Source organism: Sinocyclocheilus grahami, unplaced genomic scaffold (genome assembly GCF_001515645.1).
Source record: "Sinocyclocheilus grahami isolate Dianchi unplaced genomic scaffold, SAMN03320097.WGS_v1.1 scaffold8.1, whole genome shotgun sequence".
NCBI classification, from domain to species: Eukaryota; Metazoa; Chordata; class Actinopteri; order Cypriniformes; family Cyprinidae; genus Sinocyclocheilus; species Sinocyclocheilus grahami.
The window spans coordinates 4,171,343-4,190,265 of NW_015505187.1; the positions used below are offsets into that span (position 1 = coordinate 4,171,343).

At 36.1% G+C, this 18,923-nt stretch overlaps 2 protein-coding genes across 4 annotated transcripts in view; one reads left to right on the top strand and one right to left on the bottom strand.

Annotated features, from left to right (window-relative positions):
* Nucleotides 1-387: 387 nt before the first annotated feature.
* LOC107590801 (NADH dehydrogenase [ubiquinone] 1 beta subcomplex subunit 2, mitochondrial-like) lies at nt 388-3,672 on the top strand. 2 transcript variants are annotated; one of them, XM_016279723.1, is made up of 4 exons: nt 388-599; nt 1,963-2,107; nt 2,213-2,308; nt 2,780-2,810. In XM_016279723.1, exons 1-3 carry the CDS (start codon nt 514-516, stop codon nt 2,285-2,287), a joined length of 306 nt encoding a protein of 101 aa, XP_016135209.1. In that variant the 5' UTR covers nt 388-513; the 3' UTR covers nt 2,288-2,308; nt 2,780-2,810. The 2 variants fall into 2 exon arrangements, with proteins under 2 accessions (XP_016135209.1, XP_016135201.1); XM_016279715.1 differs by lacking the exon at nt 2,780-2,810 and adding an exon at nt 3,137-3,672 and having other exon boundaries at nt 389-599.
* The window catches only part of LOC107590789 (lysine-specific demethylase 7A-like), a 31,467-nt gene continuing 16,199 nt past the window's right edge, over nt 3,656-18,923 (bottom strand). For both annotated transcript variants that reach the window (XM_016279697.1, XM_016279704.1), the window contains exons 2-18: nt 17,355-17,440; nt 17,151-17,268; nt 16,810-16,970; nt 14,083-14,224; nt 13,741-13,927; nt 13,413-13,575; nt 10,515-10,602; nt 10,290-10,396; nt 10,063-10,154; nt 9,880-9,966; nt 9,003-9,221; nt 8,664-8,788; nt 7,541-7,719; nt 7,320-7,411; nt 7,123-7,241; nt 6,717-7,036; nt 3,656-5,622 (exon numbers count right to left, since the gene is read on the bottom strand). In XM_016279697.1, coding sequence (XP_016135183.1) covers nt 5,534-5,622; nt 6,717-7,036; nt 7,123-7,241; nt 7,320-7,411; nt 7,541-7,719; nt 8,664-8,788; nt 9,003-9,221; nt 9,880-9,966; nt 10,063-10,154; nt 10,290-10,396; nt 10,515-10,602; nt 13,413-13,575; nt 13,741-13,927; nt 14,083-14,224; nt 16,810-16,970; nt 17,151-17,268; nt 17,355-17,440 — 2,374 coding nt within the window. In that variant the 3' untranslated portion in view covers nt 3,656-5,533. The remainder of the gene's footprint in view (nt 5,623-6,716; nt 7,037-7,122; nt 7,242-7,319; nt 7,412-7,540; nt 7,720-8,663; nt 8,789-9,002; nt 9,222-9,879; nt 9,967-10,062; nt 10,155-10,289; nt 10,397-10,514; nt 10,603-13,412; nt 13,576-13,740; nt 13,928-14,082; nt 14,225-16,809; nt 16,971-17,150; nt 17,269-17,354; nt 17,441-18,923) is intronic.

Genomic DNA, 18,923 nt, shown 5'->3' on the forward strand with positions numbered 1-18,923 from the left:
CAATCGTGTGAATACAATTTCCGCAGACGTCTCTTCATGTAATGCATACTATAAAATGAATACAAATAAAGTACAATACAATTCACCAGCAGAATCTCTCTTATTTCTTGACTTAACTTTTGCCCAGAGTGGAGTTTAACATAAATGCAAAGAAACAATAATTAAAATGTACTTTTCCACACTAATAAAAGTAGGCCCAATAAAGACATAAATGACCAAATTAAGTACGTATTTTATATTAAATTGATTCAAGTTTTATTGTTATATTTATTATTATCATTTACAATACCTGACCGATATTTATACGATCTATTCTCGGTGGGTATTTGGCGCCCTCTAACGAGCAGACAGCGAGTAGCATTAAATCGCCTTATTTTAAGTGACCAATCACAGCGCTCGTTATTAGCAGGCCAGAGAAACGGCCGCTGTAAAGGTGACATTTAGCCGTCTGGTCACCGCAGCTCATCCGATCCAAACTGATTGTGAAAACAGAGTGGTGGCACAAATATAAGCATGTCTTCTCTCAGGAGGACGGCGGGTGTCCTGCGAACAGGCCTGCAGCTCTTCAGACGCGGAGCTCGGCAGATGACCGTCAGAAAGTGAGTGTTTATCAGCAGGAAGCTAACAGGCTAAACCTGCTGCTTGAGTACAGTGAAGTCTGTAGTTTGGTTCGTGGCAAGTCTAAACAATACTGAAGAAACGGCGTAATGAAACGTACGGAATTAGTCAGGTTTATTAGTAAAGAATTAGATGGTTGCATACAAGTAGAGTATATAGAGGTTAGCTTTAAATAGAAGTTGGTACAGTGATGGTATCAAACTGTAATACCGTGGCATTGCATTTTTACATTTATACATACAACGGTATTTGCATGGTACTCCAATATACAAGGTCCAAAAATATGGTAGTTTGTATTATCATGGTAGCGTTACTTATCAAAACACATGCTCGTCCCCAGGTAAAAAGCACGGTAACTTGTCTAAAAATGGAGAGTACCACTGTACTTTGTAAATTTAGTTAATTGCATTGTCTGATAATAAAGCAAAATATACATTCTGCAAGAGATGGTCTAATATAATGCATTTACTCATTATTTAAAAGGTAATTCCATGTTTATTGTTACTTGTTTGTTCAACGCAGATAAATGTTTGAGTTTTGTAAGAACAAGACGTGTAAAAATATCTTATGTATATGTTCAAAATAAATGTAATAATTTGTGACAGATGTAGGCAGGCTCCTGCAAGCCTCTTACACGTGTTCTGGATTTGCATTTCTTCTGGAAATGGATTTTTGATGCATTTTCGGAAACAATGTGTTTGCCAGTAGACCCATCTCCTTTTGTTGCTATATTTGGTGTTCCAGCACAAAACATGTGCTTAAGTGGCTATAATTGTAAAATGTTAGCCTTTTGTACACTACTTGCCAGAAGGTTAATGCTTAAATGGAAAGACCCCTTTCCCCCTAATTTCCTCCTTTGGATTAAAGAGATCATGCAGTGTCTTAAACTGGAAATAATAAGATACTCTCAAGAGTCTTCCCAGAAATTCTATGCAATCTGGAAACCTTTTTTGGAAAATACAAGTAGGGAATACAATCCCAAAATATGTATACTTGTGTTTTTGTTGTCGTCTTTGTATAATGTAATTGATACTTTGTCTGATGGGTAAAGGGTTGTAATTTTGTTATTTCTTGCATATTATAAAATCTTAAACAGACCTTGTTCAAAAATAAATAAATAAATGTAATACTATTACAGAAATAGAGTATCATAAATATGAAGAGAAAAAAATGTAAAAATATTTAATTGCCTATTTTGTGTACAGTTCATTAATTTGAATTATTTTAGGTATTTTAATTTATTTACAAATCCATATATCCGCATGTATCATGGGTTTTCATTAGCACTGCTAGCCATTACATTTTACGTACTTACCGGTAATCTTTCTGACGGTTATGTTTTAGGGCAGGAGGAGGCCCTCATATTGAACCGCAATACAGACAAACTCCTCAGCTCACCAAGAACCAGAAGTTTCAGGCAGAGCTGCTCAGCGGCGCCATGTGGTTCTGGATCCTGTGGCACATCTGGCACGACCCAGATGCCGTACTGGTGAGTGGAAACCGCATCAAAATAGATGAGCATTGGGATAAAATGCTACTGTTTTTAAACATTTCATAAACAGACTACCAGCCACTTAGCTAAATGTCTCTTTAGGGTCATTTCCCATGGCCGGACACTTCAGCATGGACTGATGAGGAGCTGGGGATCCCACCTGATGATGAAGAGTAGATTTGCCCTCAACAACCCAATGTACATATGCATTTAAAGGGACAGTTCACCCAAAAATGAAAATTCTGTCATTAATTATTCACCCTCGTGTCGTTCCAAACTTGTAAGACCTTCGTTCATCTTCAGAACACAAATTAAGATATTTTTGATGAAGTTCAAGATCGTTCACATCACATGGACTATTTTAACGATGTCCTAACTATCTTTCTGGACCATAAAACTTGTCAGTTGTGTTGCCGTCTATGGGAGGGACAAAAAGCTCTTGGACTATATCAAAAATATCTTTATTTGTGTTCCGAAGATTGACCAAAGTCTTACGGGTTTGAAACGAGATGAGGGTAGAGTAATTAATGACAGAATTTTCATTTTTTTGGCAAACTAGTCCGTTAACTCATTTACATACAGGAGAAATAGCTTATTTCTTCAGTGCAGTTACCTGGTGTTGCCACAGCATGCATGACTGATATTTCTCTTCTCTTCTCTGCTTTGCAGATGTGCACCAGATCGCAAAACCAAGATCGTTCACATCACATGGACTTTTTTAACGATGTCCTAACTATCTTTCTGGACCATAAAACTTGTCAGTTGTGTTGCCGTCTATGGGAGGGACAGAAAGCTCTTGGACTTCATCAAAAATATCTTTATTTGTGTTTCGAAGATGAACCAAGGTCGTACGGGTTTGGAACGACACGAGGGTAGAGTAATTAAGGACAGAATTTTAATTTTTTTGGCAAACTAGCCCGTTAACTCATTTACATACAGGAGATATAGCTTATTTCTTCAGTGCAGTTACCTGGTGTTGCCACAGCATGCATGACTGATATTTCTCTTCTCTTCTCTGCTTTGCAGATGTGCACCAGATCGCAAAACCCGCACATTTTCTGTAGAGGAAACTGAAAGTTCCTGTTATGTATATGGACTTATTATCAAGTCTAATTGTAAAAGTTGCATTATTAAGTATAAATAAAATCCATCGACGCTTCGATTTGTCAGAACAGTGTTTTATCATTTAACATTTGGTAAAGGGAGGCGGGAAAACAGTGTGATCTACAAAACATTTCCCTCATCTTATATATACATTGCATTGGAGAAATTCCATCACATCCAAAACTTTCATAGAGAACTCTGGGAAATTTTGAAAAGGAGGAACAGCATCTAAAAACACAGTGACATTAAGCCTATACCACAGTTGAAAATGGAAATGAATGCTAGAGATTAATAAATACTGTACAATTAATGCGTCAAAGCAAAGGAAACCTGTCTGCAAACCAGCTCCATTGATCAAATATGAAGGAGGAAGCTGAAAGGGTGCTTGTCTATATCAAGGTTAGCGAATGGAAACAGAGGAACTTTTTAGTTTTTTTTTTCTTCATAAAACACGTGCGTAAGAGCAAAACTCAAAACCGTAACAAAGCCTGAGTTTTCGCAGTTTTCCAACTCGAGTCATCCAAAATAGTGCATTCGCTTTTTAACCCAACAGACCTCTTACACAACAGTCGAGAACAGCTGATCATAATCTGTTGGTGCTGCTCTATGCACAAAGTCCAACAAACTATGTAATATACTTCAGAGCGGGACACAGTTTGGTTCTGAATCTGGGATTTACGTCCACCAGACCAAAAAAAAGAATCAAGTAAAACAATTGGGAATATATATACATTTGTTGGCAAACGAGTATAAAACGAGATTGTATGACAGTGCTGGTGATGAATTCAAAGATGTCACCTGTTTGATGTTCCCTGAGAAAACGCTTCATAGCCTCTCTAAGAAATTCACACACAAGCACCACTTTGTCGTTGTTCCCGCTGAAATTCTTTTGTCCCGTTTCAACAGGTCATAGAGTCAACATAAAGCAACATTATTCAAACAAACTCGCTAAACATTTTAGAGGTAAATTGTACAGGAAAAATCATTCAAATTTCTTTTAAGTAGCATTAAATGTGTTAACTACAAAATCCATAAAGCTGAAGCTAAACAAAAGCTCATTCCTCTTGAATTGGCAACATTCAAAATTATACCCCTATTTACAGAACTATTCAATGCAAAGGAAAAACGGGAAACTCGATGCAATAGAAATCCTTATATCTTTGAAATTAATAAATAAGTTATCCAGTCAACAACAAAAAAATTTCCAAAACAAACAAAATCTAACAAATTATGCAGAATGAGCGAAAGATCATTGTCAATCACGTGACAAGCATATTTAGTCCTTACAAACAGTATTTCAGAGGCGGAGCTCCAGCTCAACTGGGTTGTGACAGGCAAAGTACCGTGAGGCACCGCATTTTCCTCAGTTTTTTCCCCCAGTGTAAACGCAATATTTCACTAGCTTTTGGAAGATATATAGTTAAAAATAATAATAATAATAAAAAATAAACCAAAATGGTTGACGAGGACTACTAAACGTTTTAAATTAAACGTTTTGTTTTTACAAAACAAGGTACAACTCCAATTTATTTTCCTCAGCAGAACTTGGAACGGTATACAAAAATTACCTCAGAATATTCCTTTAAATCGCCTATTTAAGTCCGCCGGAGAATAAACAGTCAAATCAAGGAAAATCATGTTATATCTTTGCCACTTTTTGATGGTTGTACAATACTTTCCACTATGAGAGGACTTCCTGCGCATCCTAAAAGTGCGGCCCACTAAATCATCAATACATCACTCACTGCTGTACAATTATTGCTTAAAGGGGCAGAGGGGACTGGAGAAGGATTCAGCACCATTTCAAAAGCTCATACATCAGCCTGAGACAATCAAAGGAGAGAGAAATATGCAGATTGATAATGACTTTGAGGGGAATCCGAAGACCAATGTCGGGCTGTAGAGGGCTAGGAAGACGTCCTTAGCCTGCGAGTGCCAGGACACTCATGCTACAGATGCGGTAAGATGTAGGGAGGGGAGAGGAGAGGCCTCAGCCCGCAGATACACACTTGCGGCTCGTTTTCCTGGCTGTAGGAACACACGCTGCTCTCTGGACCTCCGACTATCCGTTTCTGTGCTTCCTCTTGAAACGCTTGGCTGTTAAATGTTGAAATGCTGTCCAAAGTAAAGCAGTTTCCCTGTGCTGATGGATAGCGTGTTGTATTTTGTGTGATTGGTGAAAATAAAGTGAGCCATTAAACATACCCTGTCACCTAAACATGCACAGTGAGTAAGAGAACTCTGTGTGTGTGTGTGTGATAATAGTCCCAGCGTATTAAGAAAAGCAGCTGTGAGCATCTCATTCTTTCCTCCGTCATGCTACAGGAATAAGCCTTTATGGTGGCTCATTTTCAATATCTTCCCAAGCCTGTGTTTAGCCGTCACCTGTCCTTTCTTAGGACGCTTTCCTGCAATAAAACCACAAAAACATGATATAAGCAAAAGCAGAGTCAATACAAAAGTCCATATAAGCCATTTAGCGTATTCTCTGAAAAACTGTCGTGAACATTACTGTTAAGGCATTGCACACCGAGTCTGAAATTTTCATACGTTGAAAATATATCGCTAGCAAAGCATCAAACTGAGCCATTGACATCCTGAAGTAAACTTTGAATCGCCCGTGATAATCCTGCTGCTTCTTAATAAGAAGGCGGAACTCTCCTTCCTCTCTTTATCTCAGGATTGGATGGACCTTTCGTTGTCTCTTTTTTTTTTTTTACAAATAAAACTTGCAATATTTTCTTTAAAAAATTTAAGACAAAAATAGTTTCAACAAAAATATTCTCATATTAAAAAAAAAATTATATTATATTATATAAAATTATATATATACATATATACAATTTACAAATATCACTATAAACAAATTAATGCATTCATATAATTACATTTTTAGTGTAAATAGTTTCAACAAAAATATTCTCATACATATTTAAAAATTATATATCATATGTGACCCTGGAGCACAAAACCAGTCTCAAGTCGCTGGGGTATATTTGTAGCAATAGCCAAAAATACATTGTATGGCTCAAAATTATAGATTTTTCTTTTATGCCAAAAATCATTAGGATATTAAGTAAAGATCATGTTCCATGAAGATTAGTAATTTGATTAGTAATATGCATTGCTAAGAACTTCATCTGGACAACTTTAAAGGCGATTTTCTCAATATTTCGATTTTTTTGCACCCTCAGATTCCAGATTTTCAAATAGTTGTATCTCAGCCAAATATTCTCCTATCATCAATGGAAAGCTCATTTATTCAGCTTTCAGAAGATGTATACATTTTTATAAATTGACACTTATGACTGGTTTTGTGGTCCAGGGTCACATACACACACTATTATTTAATATTAATATATAATAATAATAATGTGTTAATATTAATATTATTTGATTTGGCAAATAAAGGTTTTATAAGAAATAACAACACAAATATTATTATCGTTTCTATGATTTATTTATTTTTCTAAGAAATAGTAATGAAGGTTAGTCTGCTCACCTTTAGTGGCCTGGTTGCTGATGGGTGTGGTGTTGGGGGTGTGTCTTTTGGAGGGGTGGAGGGGAGGAGAAAGTGAGCTCTCTCTATATGAATACTCCTCTTCGAGACTCCCATCCTCTCCCTCCGGGCTACGGGCTGCCGAGCAGGGTTCACTGCTGTCCCACGAGTCACTGCTGCTGCTGCTGTTACTGTTACCCTGACTGGACCACCAGTGCTGCTGTAAAATATCGCCCCCTGCAGATGCCCGCTGACACAGCAGCCCCGCCATAGACAGCATGCCCTGAATGGCATCATCTGTGCTCGGTGAGGTAGGGCGTTCTCTGTGGGAAACAAGATTTACGCACTTAAAATGAGCTTTTAAACTGTGCCAAGTTTCTCAGGTGTGTAAAATGAAGAGCAGCCGTACCGTTTTAGCGCTTGCTTATGGTGGCCATGCTGCCGGCCGCTCAGATGCTCCACAAAACTCCCCGAGTCTCTCTTGCTTCCTCCACCCTCTTCCTCAGAACTCTCTGACTCGGAGTGTTTCTGTTTAAAGAAAGTGTGATAGAGAGGATTAAGATGGATAAGTCATTTGTCCAAGTGAAAATAAGTGGTCATCAGTACCTCGGCAGAATCTTCTGCTTCTGACTCCGAGTCGCTGTCTGAAGACGTGACATGTGGCGACTCTGTCCTGAGTTCTGTCTGCACAGTTAGACCTGAGAGATGAGAGTCAAACACATTTCCTTTTACATTATGATCAATCACGGTTAACAGAAGAAAATGATGCGTTGGTCTGGCTTTAGTATTATGTAAGCATTCTGGCGAGCAAAAGCTAAGTTGCTCACCGTGATTGACTGGTTTCTGGATAGTGCAGTGCACTCTTAATTCATCCTCTCGCTTTTCTTTTTTCACTTTTTCTTGTTGGCACATCGACATTCTTTCCCATTTGATCTCGTGTTGATGGTACTGCAACATTTCCACTCCACTGACTTTGGCTGCCACATTACTGATCGCTAACCTCTCCCTGTGAGAGAGGAGGACACACTTCTTCATGAGATGTTTAGAACATAAAAAGCCTTCAAAATATAACATTCATGTAATTACTGTATTACAATAAACAAATATAAATGAAAAATCTAATATGATTACATAAAATATCATAAACATACCATTCAAATGTTTGGGGTTGGTAAGATTATTATTATTATTATTACTATTATTGTTATCATTATTAACTTTGTTTTTAAAGAAGTCTCTTATGCTCACCAAGAATCAATTTTAAAATACAGTAAAAACAGTAATATTGTGAAATATGACAATAACAGTTTGAAACCGTTTTAAAATAACGGTTTTCTATTTTAATATATATTTTAAAATGTAATTTATTCCTGTGATGCAAAGCTGAAATTTCAGTATCTTCGGTGTCACATGATCCTTCAGAAATCATTCCAATATGCTGATTTACTGCTCAAGAAACATTTATTATTTCGGTTGTGCTGCTTAATATTTTTATGGAAATCATGCACATTTTTTTTCTTTTTTCATGCACATTTTTCTTCGGAAATATACATATTTTGTTACAATGTAAAAGATTTTACTGTCACTTGTGATGAGTTTATTGTATCCATGATGAATAAAAATTGAAATTTCAAATAAATAAACTAATACACACACACACACAGTATATTATGACCCCAACCTTTTGAATATTAGTTTATAATAATAATGATGATGATAATAATAAATAGATAAAGCTAGTATAAAGAAACTAGTATTAATCAAACTATATCGCATCAAGAATTAAGAGGTACAAGAGGTAAAACACCAAAATATTAGTAGTCAATATACCAATACCAGTGAAATTATACTAAATTCCACACTGAATTAAAAAAGTTCCCTAATATAGATGTCTACATGAAAACAATGGCATGTAACCATTCAATGATTTCTCAGTAAAAGGACCCTCACCGCATAATTTTGCCGTTACATAGCACCAGGCGCAGGGCGTTGTCATTACTACCCTCAACAGCTACTGCAGACACTGAAGACACTTTCTTGAGCTTGACATTCACTTTGGAGCTGAAGGCTGGGTCCTGTTACAAGAGAAGAGAGGTGTTTTTATTGGAAATGACTAATAATTGCATGCTGCTAAAGCAGTGAGCATATCCAATATCAAGGTGAAAATGTCCTCTACAATCATTTGATAGCATTGCATTACAGTCATATGATAAGGAATGATAAATGCTAATGACGCTATGGAGAAATCTGAGCTTAATGCTACAGTGCATTATGGTGGGACGCACTCACCTCCTCAAGAGGCCCGACCTCCAGTCTCTTTAATACCTCCAGCGTGTGAAGCTCCAGGACATCCAAGTTAGAGGGCAGTTTGTGGCTGTGATGATGATGATGATGATGGTGGTGAAGATGACGAGCGGCCCGCTGTGCCTGATATTCCTTCTCCAGTGTTGTGCGTGATAAAGAGCACTCAGCAATTCCCTGAGATTTTCCAGCTTTATTCGACTCATCCTGTTTAAGAAAACACAGCAAATCAATTGAACTTCTAGGAGCTGCTTTAGCAGCCATGTAGAATCAGCCATGACATTAATTGGCAAACATTTAAGTAAAGGAAAAAAAGAAACATTTTAAGAATTAAGATGAAATATATTTGACATTTTATTCACATATAATTCTAATATAATATAATTTGGCATACAGAAAGAAAAAAAACCATTAAGAATTTATTTAATATATTTAATAATTATAATATAAATTTACTTTGCATACAATTTTTAGGGATAGTTCACCCCAAAATGAAAATTCTGTCATTAATTAATTAATTTTTGATGAAATCCGAGAGATTTCTGACCCTCCACAGTTGCATTGCTGTTTATGGGAGGGTCAGAAATCTCTCGGATTTCATCAAAAATATCTTTATTTGTGTTCCGAATATGAACGAAGGTCTTACGGGTTTGGAACAACACGAGGGTGAGTAATTAATGACAGAATTTTCATCTTTGGGTGAACTATCCCTTTAAGAATGACCAATTTAATTTCTGTAAAATGTAATATAATTCTAATAAAATTGAAATACAAATTGTTTTTAATTTAAGCGTGGAGAATAGTGGCAAGTTACTCGTTCTCATCACTCTTTCAAAACGACTCAACTTCTTCAGGCTCGTCTTACCTCCAGGTAGCGGATCTCCTTGGTCAGAGCTTTAATGAGACGGCTTGGGCTGATATGGTCTGGAACCTCACTGTTGGGTTGAGTCAACTGCAGAGGAAACACACAGTGAAAATGAGCATGTACAACAGCCACAGGAGTTTTACCATAAAAATAATGTAATAGTCAAAGCAGACATTCTCTCACCTCCCGCCTCAGCCATGTCTTCAGTGATGAGATTAAAGCTTTCACTCCGTCAACTAGATAACCCTGAGCTTGACATTTATCCTCCCGCAGCTCTGAAACACAAACATGTTTCATGATGCTTTATCTACAACTACATTTATGTAAGGAATAACTGACAACGGACTATTGAATTATTGAAAATCCTGCCCTGGACTAAAGAACTGCATGAGTAGGACTGTCTCACTCACCTTTAAGGGTCTCCAGAAGGTTTTTGGCCACATACCAGCAGATGGCCTCAAAGTATGGGAACTTAAAGAGATCTGGAGTCTTCAGTCTGCGTTCCATCTCATAAGACCTAAAATGTGAATGGGGAGGTAGTTCAATTACAGCAGGAATACGTTTAGAAGCCTGAAATGAACTATAGTGACCGCAACAATCTAGAGAAGATTAATCAAAAGGTTTCAGGGTTTTACCTGAGCTGCATGCCTATGTTTAAGTTATGCAAGAAGTTCCCACCAAAGGCCATGGAGTCCTGAGAAGTGAGCACTGCATGGATCCAACCTGTAGAGGGCCACAGAGATCAACATTCAGGCCTTTGTTAAGCAGATCATTTTCAATAGCTTGATCAAAAACAATCATTAATCATCATTTAAAATGATTGTATTTTTAGTGTTGTCTCTATATGTATGAGTTAGATATATTATTTTGATTAAACTGTACCACGTTACACTACGTTAAAACACCCATTTCATTAATTAGCACATATTTGAGTTTAAAAATAAAAGGATAATACATTAAAAATGTATATTTAATATATTTAACATTTTAAATTTAATTTACATAATTTAAATGTAATTTAATTCAGGAAGTAAAAAATATTCAACTAAAATTGTAAAAAACTGAATACAAACTATTAAAAGAAATCAAAAGAACATTTGTTTTATATATATTTTAAACCATTTAAATTCATTTTAAATTAGTGCTGTCAAACGATTAAATCGCATCCAAAATAAATGTTTTTGTTTACAGAATATATGTGTGTACTGTGTATATTTATTATGTATATATAAACACACACACATGCATGTATATATTTAAGAAAAATATGTTACGTTTCTATATTAAATATATTTATATATGATATAATTTATATGAATATATACATATATACATGTAAATATTTTCAAAATATATGCTGTATGTGTGTGCTTACATATACACATAATAAATATACACCGTACACATATATATTATGTAAACAAAAACTTTCATTTTTGGATGCGATTAATCTTTTGACAGCACTATTTTAAATATAATATTCTAATTTAACAAAATTGTAATTAAATCTAACATTTTAAATTTTATCCACAGACTGGGTTAAATATTTCCAGCTTTTTAAAATAAAAAAAAATAAAAAACACACACACAACATTACCTACATTACAATACAAATATCACTTTCATATAGAACAACTAAGTGATGCTTCAGAGACTATCACAAGTTACTCACAAATTTAATTACAAAATAGACATAACTGTAATCCGTTACAGTTACTGAGAAAAAATAGTGTAATTAAATTAGTTACTTATGAAAACGTTAATGATTACAAAGGGGGTTACATCTTAATATTTTCTGTAAAAAGTTAGAATATGTTAAATAATATTAATTTGTTGCTTTGCCTGTTTTTAATGAGCACGAGGCCGTTCAGTAAAGCGATGCCATTCTGATGCTTTTGCCTGGTTCTCTTGTATGAATTTGCAGCACACCAAGTCTACCAATTACATCAATCCACATTCCTGCTGAAAGCTTTAGACTACAACCTGTGTAAAAACTGACTAACTAGGAATTTAGAAATAGTTACACTACTTATTACATTAAGTAGGGTAACTTGTAATCTGTAACATTTCCAAAGTAACCTTTCCAACACTGTTCAGCCTTGACATTCATAGACGTCAGCAAAATACACTGTACACACTCACAATTCACAACAGTAACCAGTGTGTATACAAAGACATACAAATACACATCAGCGAAAGCCAAATATAGAGTCATCTCACACCCACACCACACCGCCACTGACAGAAATATCACTTTTATCTCTCCGTCTAACTGCATGTGTATTGGCCACTGTGTGCAGACATGTTGCTAAACAACAGGGGGATTTCTGCTTCGTCATACGTGACGTTCTGCTTGAGGAGGGAAACCCACATGCTCACTTTCACACACCACAAACACACATGCTGTGATAATGGATCCCTGCCCCGAGAAGAGCTAAGTCTACTACCTCCGCAGTGCTAAAAAGACCACTTATAGCCCTCTAAATGCATGCCGAATTAACATAGCACTTCTGACGGGTGATTAAAACAACACCCAGATACTTTTCATTCTACATTCTTTCCATTTGTTGAGACGCATGTGAATTGCATCACAGCCCCTTCAGAGTGTTTTTATTCTGTTTACCACGTTGCCCAACACTCCCACTATAACAAGGGTCATCGGTGTTGGACGCTGATCCACATTTTCCTGGCAGGAGCTCTGGGAAACCGCCTGAGATTATTTTCGCCTTGCCGTTCCGCGTACGTGTTTCTACGAAAGCGCACATCCTATTTTGTGCCGTGGGGTCAATCAAGGACACAAAAGGTGTGCTGTTGTTTGGGTCAATGACAAATAAGAGAAACAAAAAAAATACATTCTTGGCAATGTATTCCTGTTGATTTCATATGGCTTTGAGAAATATTTACAGAATTTGAAAAAGTAAAAAGTAATACCATTTTTTTCCTCGCGCCTTGAACATGCGAGTATACAAATCTTAATCATCTTTTTCAAAAATGTTTATAAATGTATGTTTCAAGGTTTCATGACATTACAAATATCAGGAATTATTAAATTATATATATCATTACTCTTTGGGGAGTCACACCACATGACATTTTACAACCTGAACTGATCTTTTCTTGCCAAAATATTTTGGATATTTTAAGAGACTTATTGACCTTGACACAAAGTCATGAAGGAATCTATGATATAATCTCTTGTTTCTGCATGTTGGTTGCACCACATGATTTATGATAATATTATTATTATTATAAGGTAATGGCAACCAACTTAAGTTTTTCTTTAAGACCCTCATTATTTTAATGATATGTTTCTTTGATATCAAGACAGTTGTAGCACCCTGGCATTTTTGACATGAAAATTTTTTTAATGAATATTTATATTTATATATATATATTTTAATTTGAACATTATTTCATTAATAATTTAAAATGAATTTTAACTCATTTTATTTGGGCACCTAATGAAAACTGGGCATAATCTTGTAATGGACACTAAAAACAATACAAAAGTTTGGCCAATTCTGTGTTCTCACCAGTGGGGAGGAAGATGGTTGTTCCCTGCTTCACCACACATTTGTAACACTTGTCGACTTTATCGCCGAAGAATACTTCGCTCTGATTGGGTGATGAGCTCCAGGACTCATATAGTGCAAGGTTAGCCTTAGTCGGCTTGATCAAGTAGAAAATCTTCTCCCCCTGCAAAAAAAAAAAACAGCCTTATCAGTGCTTATCACTTATATAACAGTAACACCACATGACCGGATCTCCACAAATTGCCATTTAGAAACCATTTGGATGGCGATATACAAAAGTACACTTCATAAAACAGATTCACGTCATCAAACAGGCCTCAGTTCTTACCCAGAGAACATGATACCACACTGAAGTTCCTCCAAAATCGATGTGGAAGTCTGTGTAACTATTTTTCATTCCCATGAGGCAATACTTCTGCACAAAAGGTTTGGGGAAGAACGAGTCATCAGGCCAGTAGTTCTCCACCCAGGACATCTTCCGCACAATTTCAGGAACCTCCACCAAATCGCCCATCCTAAAACAGATCAGAAGACAAAAATCAAACAAGCATTTATATGTGTTGAATGTATAATGAAACAACACCTATTTGAATGCTAGTTAAGTGTTATCACTTCGCAATTTTAACCAGTAAAAAAACAAACAAAAAAAAAGTTTCCCACACAGATATACCTTGTATCAGAGAACTCCAGGCTGATGAGATTCAACACTTTTGGTCGTTCAGGTTGGTAGTAATATTTCACGAACTCTCCCAGCTTGAGCTTGCTGTCTGCCTGTCTTGCGACATCAATCACATCAATGACTTTATTTGCACCTGGAAAAAGAAAGTGGGACATTTTCAAATTGGGTGTGTTTACAGGACAGATTTTCTCATATATAAATTCTCTGTTATGTCGGTTTCACAAACACAAAGTGTGTAACAAGGCTTTTGAGAGAGACAGCTGCAGGGCCGCAAATCATGAATGACAGCTGAGGACCGGAAACAGCACTGGGCAGCTGGCAGTGAAGTGACTGCAATCCCTCAACACACACACAGCTGGCCAGCGTCTGATGACAGGGAACAGCTGGACGAACAGTCCCACAAACACATAATTGAGAAAGGCTCAAGGCCAAATTTGGGAACTGGACATAACTGCAAAACTCTGCACTGCTTTTGAATCCAAGCTGATATTTTTATGGTCATCATTCATTTCCAGTGATATTAAGTTAAAATTCTGTAGACAACATTTAAAGGTAAGGCATTTAAAGTCCACCCCAAAATGATTAATTATTTATTTATCTATCATTATTATAAGTGAACGGATAAGTGTTTTTAGTATTTTATTACAGTATTAAATACTATTATACTATATAAATACTATTATAGTATTTATTATACTTATATAATTTTATATAATATTTTGAAGTGGCTTTGATTTTTATATTTTCAGTTCACTTTCAGTTTATGTTTTAGTAATTTTATGTGCTTTTGTCATTTTAATTAGTTTATAATTTCTATATAGCTTTAACTTTTTATTTCAGTTTTAGTATTTCAAATTCAAATTCCAAGGCAGCATTTCTAGTTAAGTTTTTCATCCAATAGTTTAGTTTAGCTTTATTATTACATTTCAATTACAGAAAATTAGCTAAAAAAATGACAAGATTTCCATTATCTAAGAAAAGTAGACCATACAACTAGTACACTATATTCAAAGTCTTCCATAACTTTTCTTGAGGAACAGACTGAAATTTAAGACAGTTCCAGTCCCCGTGAACTTTCATTATATGGAAAAGAGCAGCTTGAACACTCTGCCAAACCTCTTATTTTATGTTCCAAATTTTAATTAGTTTATAATTTCTATATAGCTTTAACTTTTTATTTCAGTTTTAGTATTTCAAATTCAAATTCCAAGGCAGCATTTCTAGTTAAGTTTTTCATCCAATAGTTTAGTTTATTTTAGCTTTATTATTACATTTCAATTACAGAAAATTAGCTAAAAAAATGACAAGATTTCCATTATCTAAGAAAAGTAGACCATACAACTAGTACACTATATTCAAAGTCTTCCATAACTTTTCTTGAGGAACAGACTGAAATTTAAGACAGTTCCAGTCCCCGTGAACTTTCATTATATGGAAAAGAGCAGCTTGAACACTCTGCCAAACCTCTTATTTTATGTTCCACGGAATATTCCAGATTTGGAATGACATGAAGATGTCAAAACTTTTAGGTAATTATACCTTTGACTTTTGTTGAAAATTGTTCGGATAAGTAATGTAGCATATAATTGGTTAAAGTCTGACAGTCTGACCACACACACAACAATATGCTTCTCTGGCCATATATGGAAGAATGAGTGTTTCTTATAATGCGTGTTTATCTTTTCTAAGAAAAGAAAAGCAGGTGTAGGGAGAAAATGGAGGAAACGACAGACAGAGAAGGTTAGTGGCCTTTTGTCTGTGCCCAACTGGCTGGGTAACATGATCTGATGGGTGGCCCGCTCCCTCTCTTTCTGTCTCCCTCACACACACACACACACACACACACACCTCTTCCCCTCGACACCTGTTACTATTAAAACACTTCCAGCTTAAAGATCAGCGGCGTGTGAAAGAGGGAGCCATGTAACATAAGTGTTGAGATAAAACAGCCCTATTGGGAATCTGAGCTCAGACTGACTGTGCAGTACAACAGCTTTGAAACTGGAGATGAAATGTTTTAGGCCTAATGTAGAGGAGAGAGAAGATAACCTCCACAGCTGTACAGGAGTTGGGTCTAAACCCATTCACTACTGGCTCGGACGGATAAACACAATCACAATGCCACTCAGTAATCTAATGCTTTCCAGTCCAATGTGTTTAAAGCTGTTCAGAAAAAAACCCTGACTTGTTAGCTTAAATAAGATTACATTAAAACCAATCAGAGGTTTGAGTAAAAGGGTGTTTCTTCACTTGGGTGCCCACCTCAGAAACTTTACCATGCTTTTATTTATTTTCTATTTTCCAAATGCCCTTTTACGCATAGATTTTATTTTACACTTAACTCAGGCTATGAAAATCACAGATTTAAATCATGATGGAAAAAAAAAACAGTGAATAAAGTAAGCATTTTATTATGTGGAAATGATTTATAAGTGTGAGTGCATATATTTACTCATTACATTAACATCTGTGACAAATAGAAAGCTTAATAGAACATTAAGAACAGCATTTATTTAAAATATATATGTGTGCATATAAATACATGTGCGTATACATGTAGGTATCTATTGCACAAATTTCATGGGGGTCTGGTTATGATTCCAAATGTGTTATTGATCTAATTGCGTCTCTTCTGCTCTAGTGCCCCACTTGCCAGACACTCTCTCGAGCTGTTATCTGATAAACAGTAAAAGCAGTGTGCGCACACTGAGCTCTTACCCACGTAATGCTCCACATCGCTGACAGAGAACGATGGAGGGGGCAGTTTAAGCCCCAGTCCATACAGGTCATGGACCGCTATGGGGTAATGGAAGCCCTCCCTCTCCAGGTAGCGCTGGGTCACCTGGCTCCCCCGCATTAGCACCAGAATCTCATGGCCACTTTGAAACAGCCAAGACACACAGAAATCATTGTAAGTTGTAAATCTTATCAGGTAGGTGCAAATTCCAAAGCCATAACTAGATGTAACTAGTGACTGTGATTATATCCTAAAAACACATTAGAAGTCAAAGTAGGAAAGTTCAAGGTCTAATCAAGTTTTTGTCCAGAGGTGCTTGTACCTGGCAAAGCTCCTGGCCTGAAGTTGCTGTACAAACACAGCAGTTCCTGCCTGAACGGGGCGTGTGCCATCATTTGGCTCAGTGTAGTCATGTCTGTGCCAGTTGTTGCGCTTTTTCACTGCAAAAGAGAAGGAAACATTAATAAGCCTAATCCTGGAACACAACAAAAGCAATTTAGAAACACGTGTAGATGCACACACTTACTCATAGAGGGTCCATGGATGGGCTCACAGTTGGGACAGTGATAAACATCGATATCAGCAGCATGGTGCTCCACTACCTGAACACAACTGAAAAAAAAGGGGGAAAAATGCAGAATAAGTACCCTATTATAATTCTGCCACAACCATATGAATGTTGCAGTACCCACTAGCAAAGAACACAAACTAGTCTAATTCTTAAAAATGTAAATTTGGTTAGCCAGCATCCTTTTAGCCATTAGCTATGCAAGCAACTTCACCAGATAATTTACTTTTCTTTGGATGAGAACTCATCACTAAACATCACTTCATACACTAATACATAGGGATGAGTACCGAGACCCGGTATTTAATCGGTCCCGGGGCTAAATTATGAAAGACCGGCGTATCGATAAGCTCTGACGTTAACGGTTCTGCTATCGGTACTGGAGAAATGAATAAAACACACATACATTTATTATTGCTATATATACATTATCTTGCAAATTCTATCTCACCAGAGTCGCCAGCTGTTTTTCAAACATTTGTCTATGATGAATTTTTGCTATTCGCAATTCAGAAGCGAGATCGCGCTCACGCGGAGGAGCTTCAACACGCGCAACATGAAAGCCCTGTTTAATTATGATAGAAGAGAGAACTAAACCATTCAAACATCTGCTTACATTTTTTTTATTTAGATTTTGGCTTCTAAAGATTATACAAAAGAAGACATGAGGTATTAAAAACTAGCTGCGTTTCGTATTCTTTCTTCTAGACTTCTTTCCCTTCACAGCGGTGCGCATTCGTTCCTCCCTAAAACCCAAACTTAACATCAGAATCAGCTCAATCAGTGATTATTGTAAGATGCCGTCTTTACTGCTGCTAAATTGTGGGACATGTTTGATAATAAAACGTTGAAAGCACAATCTGCACTAGAGATGCTGTTCCTCATGCTGAAATGTGTGCGCGCGGCACACTCCAAAACGGACAAACAAATTACACTTTGAGCTTCTGGCGCATGTCCAAACGATCAAATACACACAAAATATGTCCAAATGGCCGGCTTGGAGACAATTTACTTAAACACAGTTTATGTCTTAAGTGGAGGAGAACAGTTGGGAGAAAATCCGATGTGTGTCAATATATTGTCTTAAAGTGACAGACTGGCGCTTGGGCCATCAAAATGCAAATCTGCTCTTAATCTGAATAGCGTTATAGCTTTAATAAGCATTAATCTATCAATATATACAATGAAAACTATGCAGTGTTCATTTACATTTGATTACTTTTAGATTTATTTTGTAGGCTATTACTTACCTGAACAGTAATGTTAGTAGAAATTCATGGAAAAATGACAGCATTGTTTATTTCATTTCATTTGTATATTTATTTTATTGTAGTTGTCAGTTTATTTGACTTTGTTTCTTTGTTCATGTTCTTACTGTATCTTATCTTATAAACACTAAAAATGTATTCATTTCATTAAATGTTTATTTTACATTTCAGAATATAAAGCAATGTTAATTCAGCTCTTAATTTGTCATATATACATATATATATATATATATAAAACAAAAAGTACCGATAAGAATAC

Bases quoted from the DNA above. Each gene is read 5' to 3' on its own strand.
- LOC107590801 (XM_016279723.1), top strand. From the start codon at position 514: ATGTCTTCTCTCAGGAGGACGGCGGGTGTCCTGCGAACAGGCCTGCAG. The intron at 600-1,962 runs GTGAGTGTTTAT...GTTATGTTTTAG, and splicing joins CGGCAGATGACCGTCAGAAA to GGCAGGAGGAGGCCCTCATA. The intron at 2,108-2,212 runs GTGAGTGGAAAC...ATGTCTCTTTAG, and splicing joins ACGACCCAGATGCCGTACTG to GGTCATTTCCCATGGCCGGA.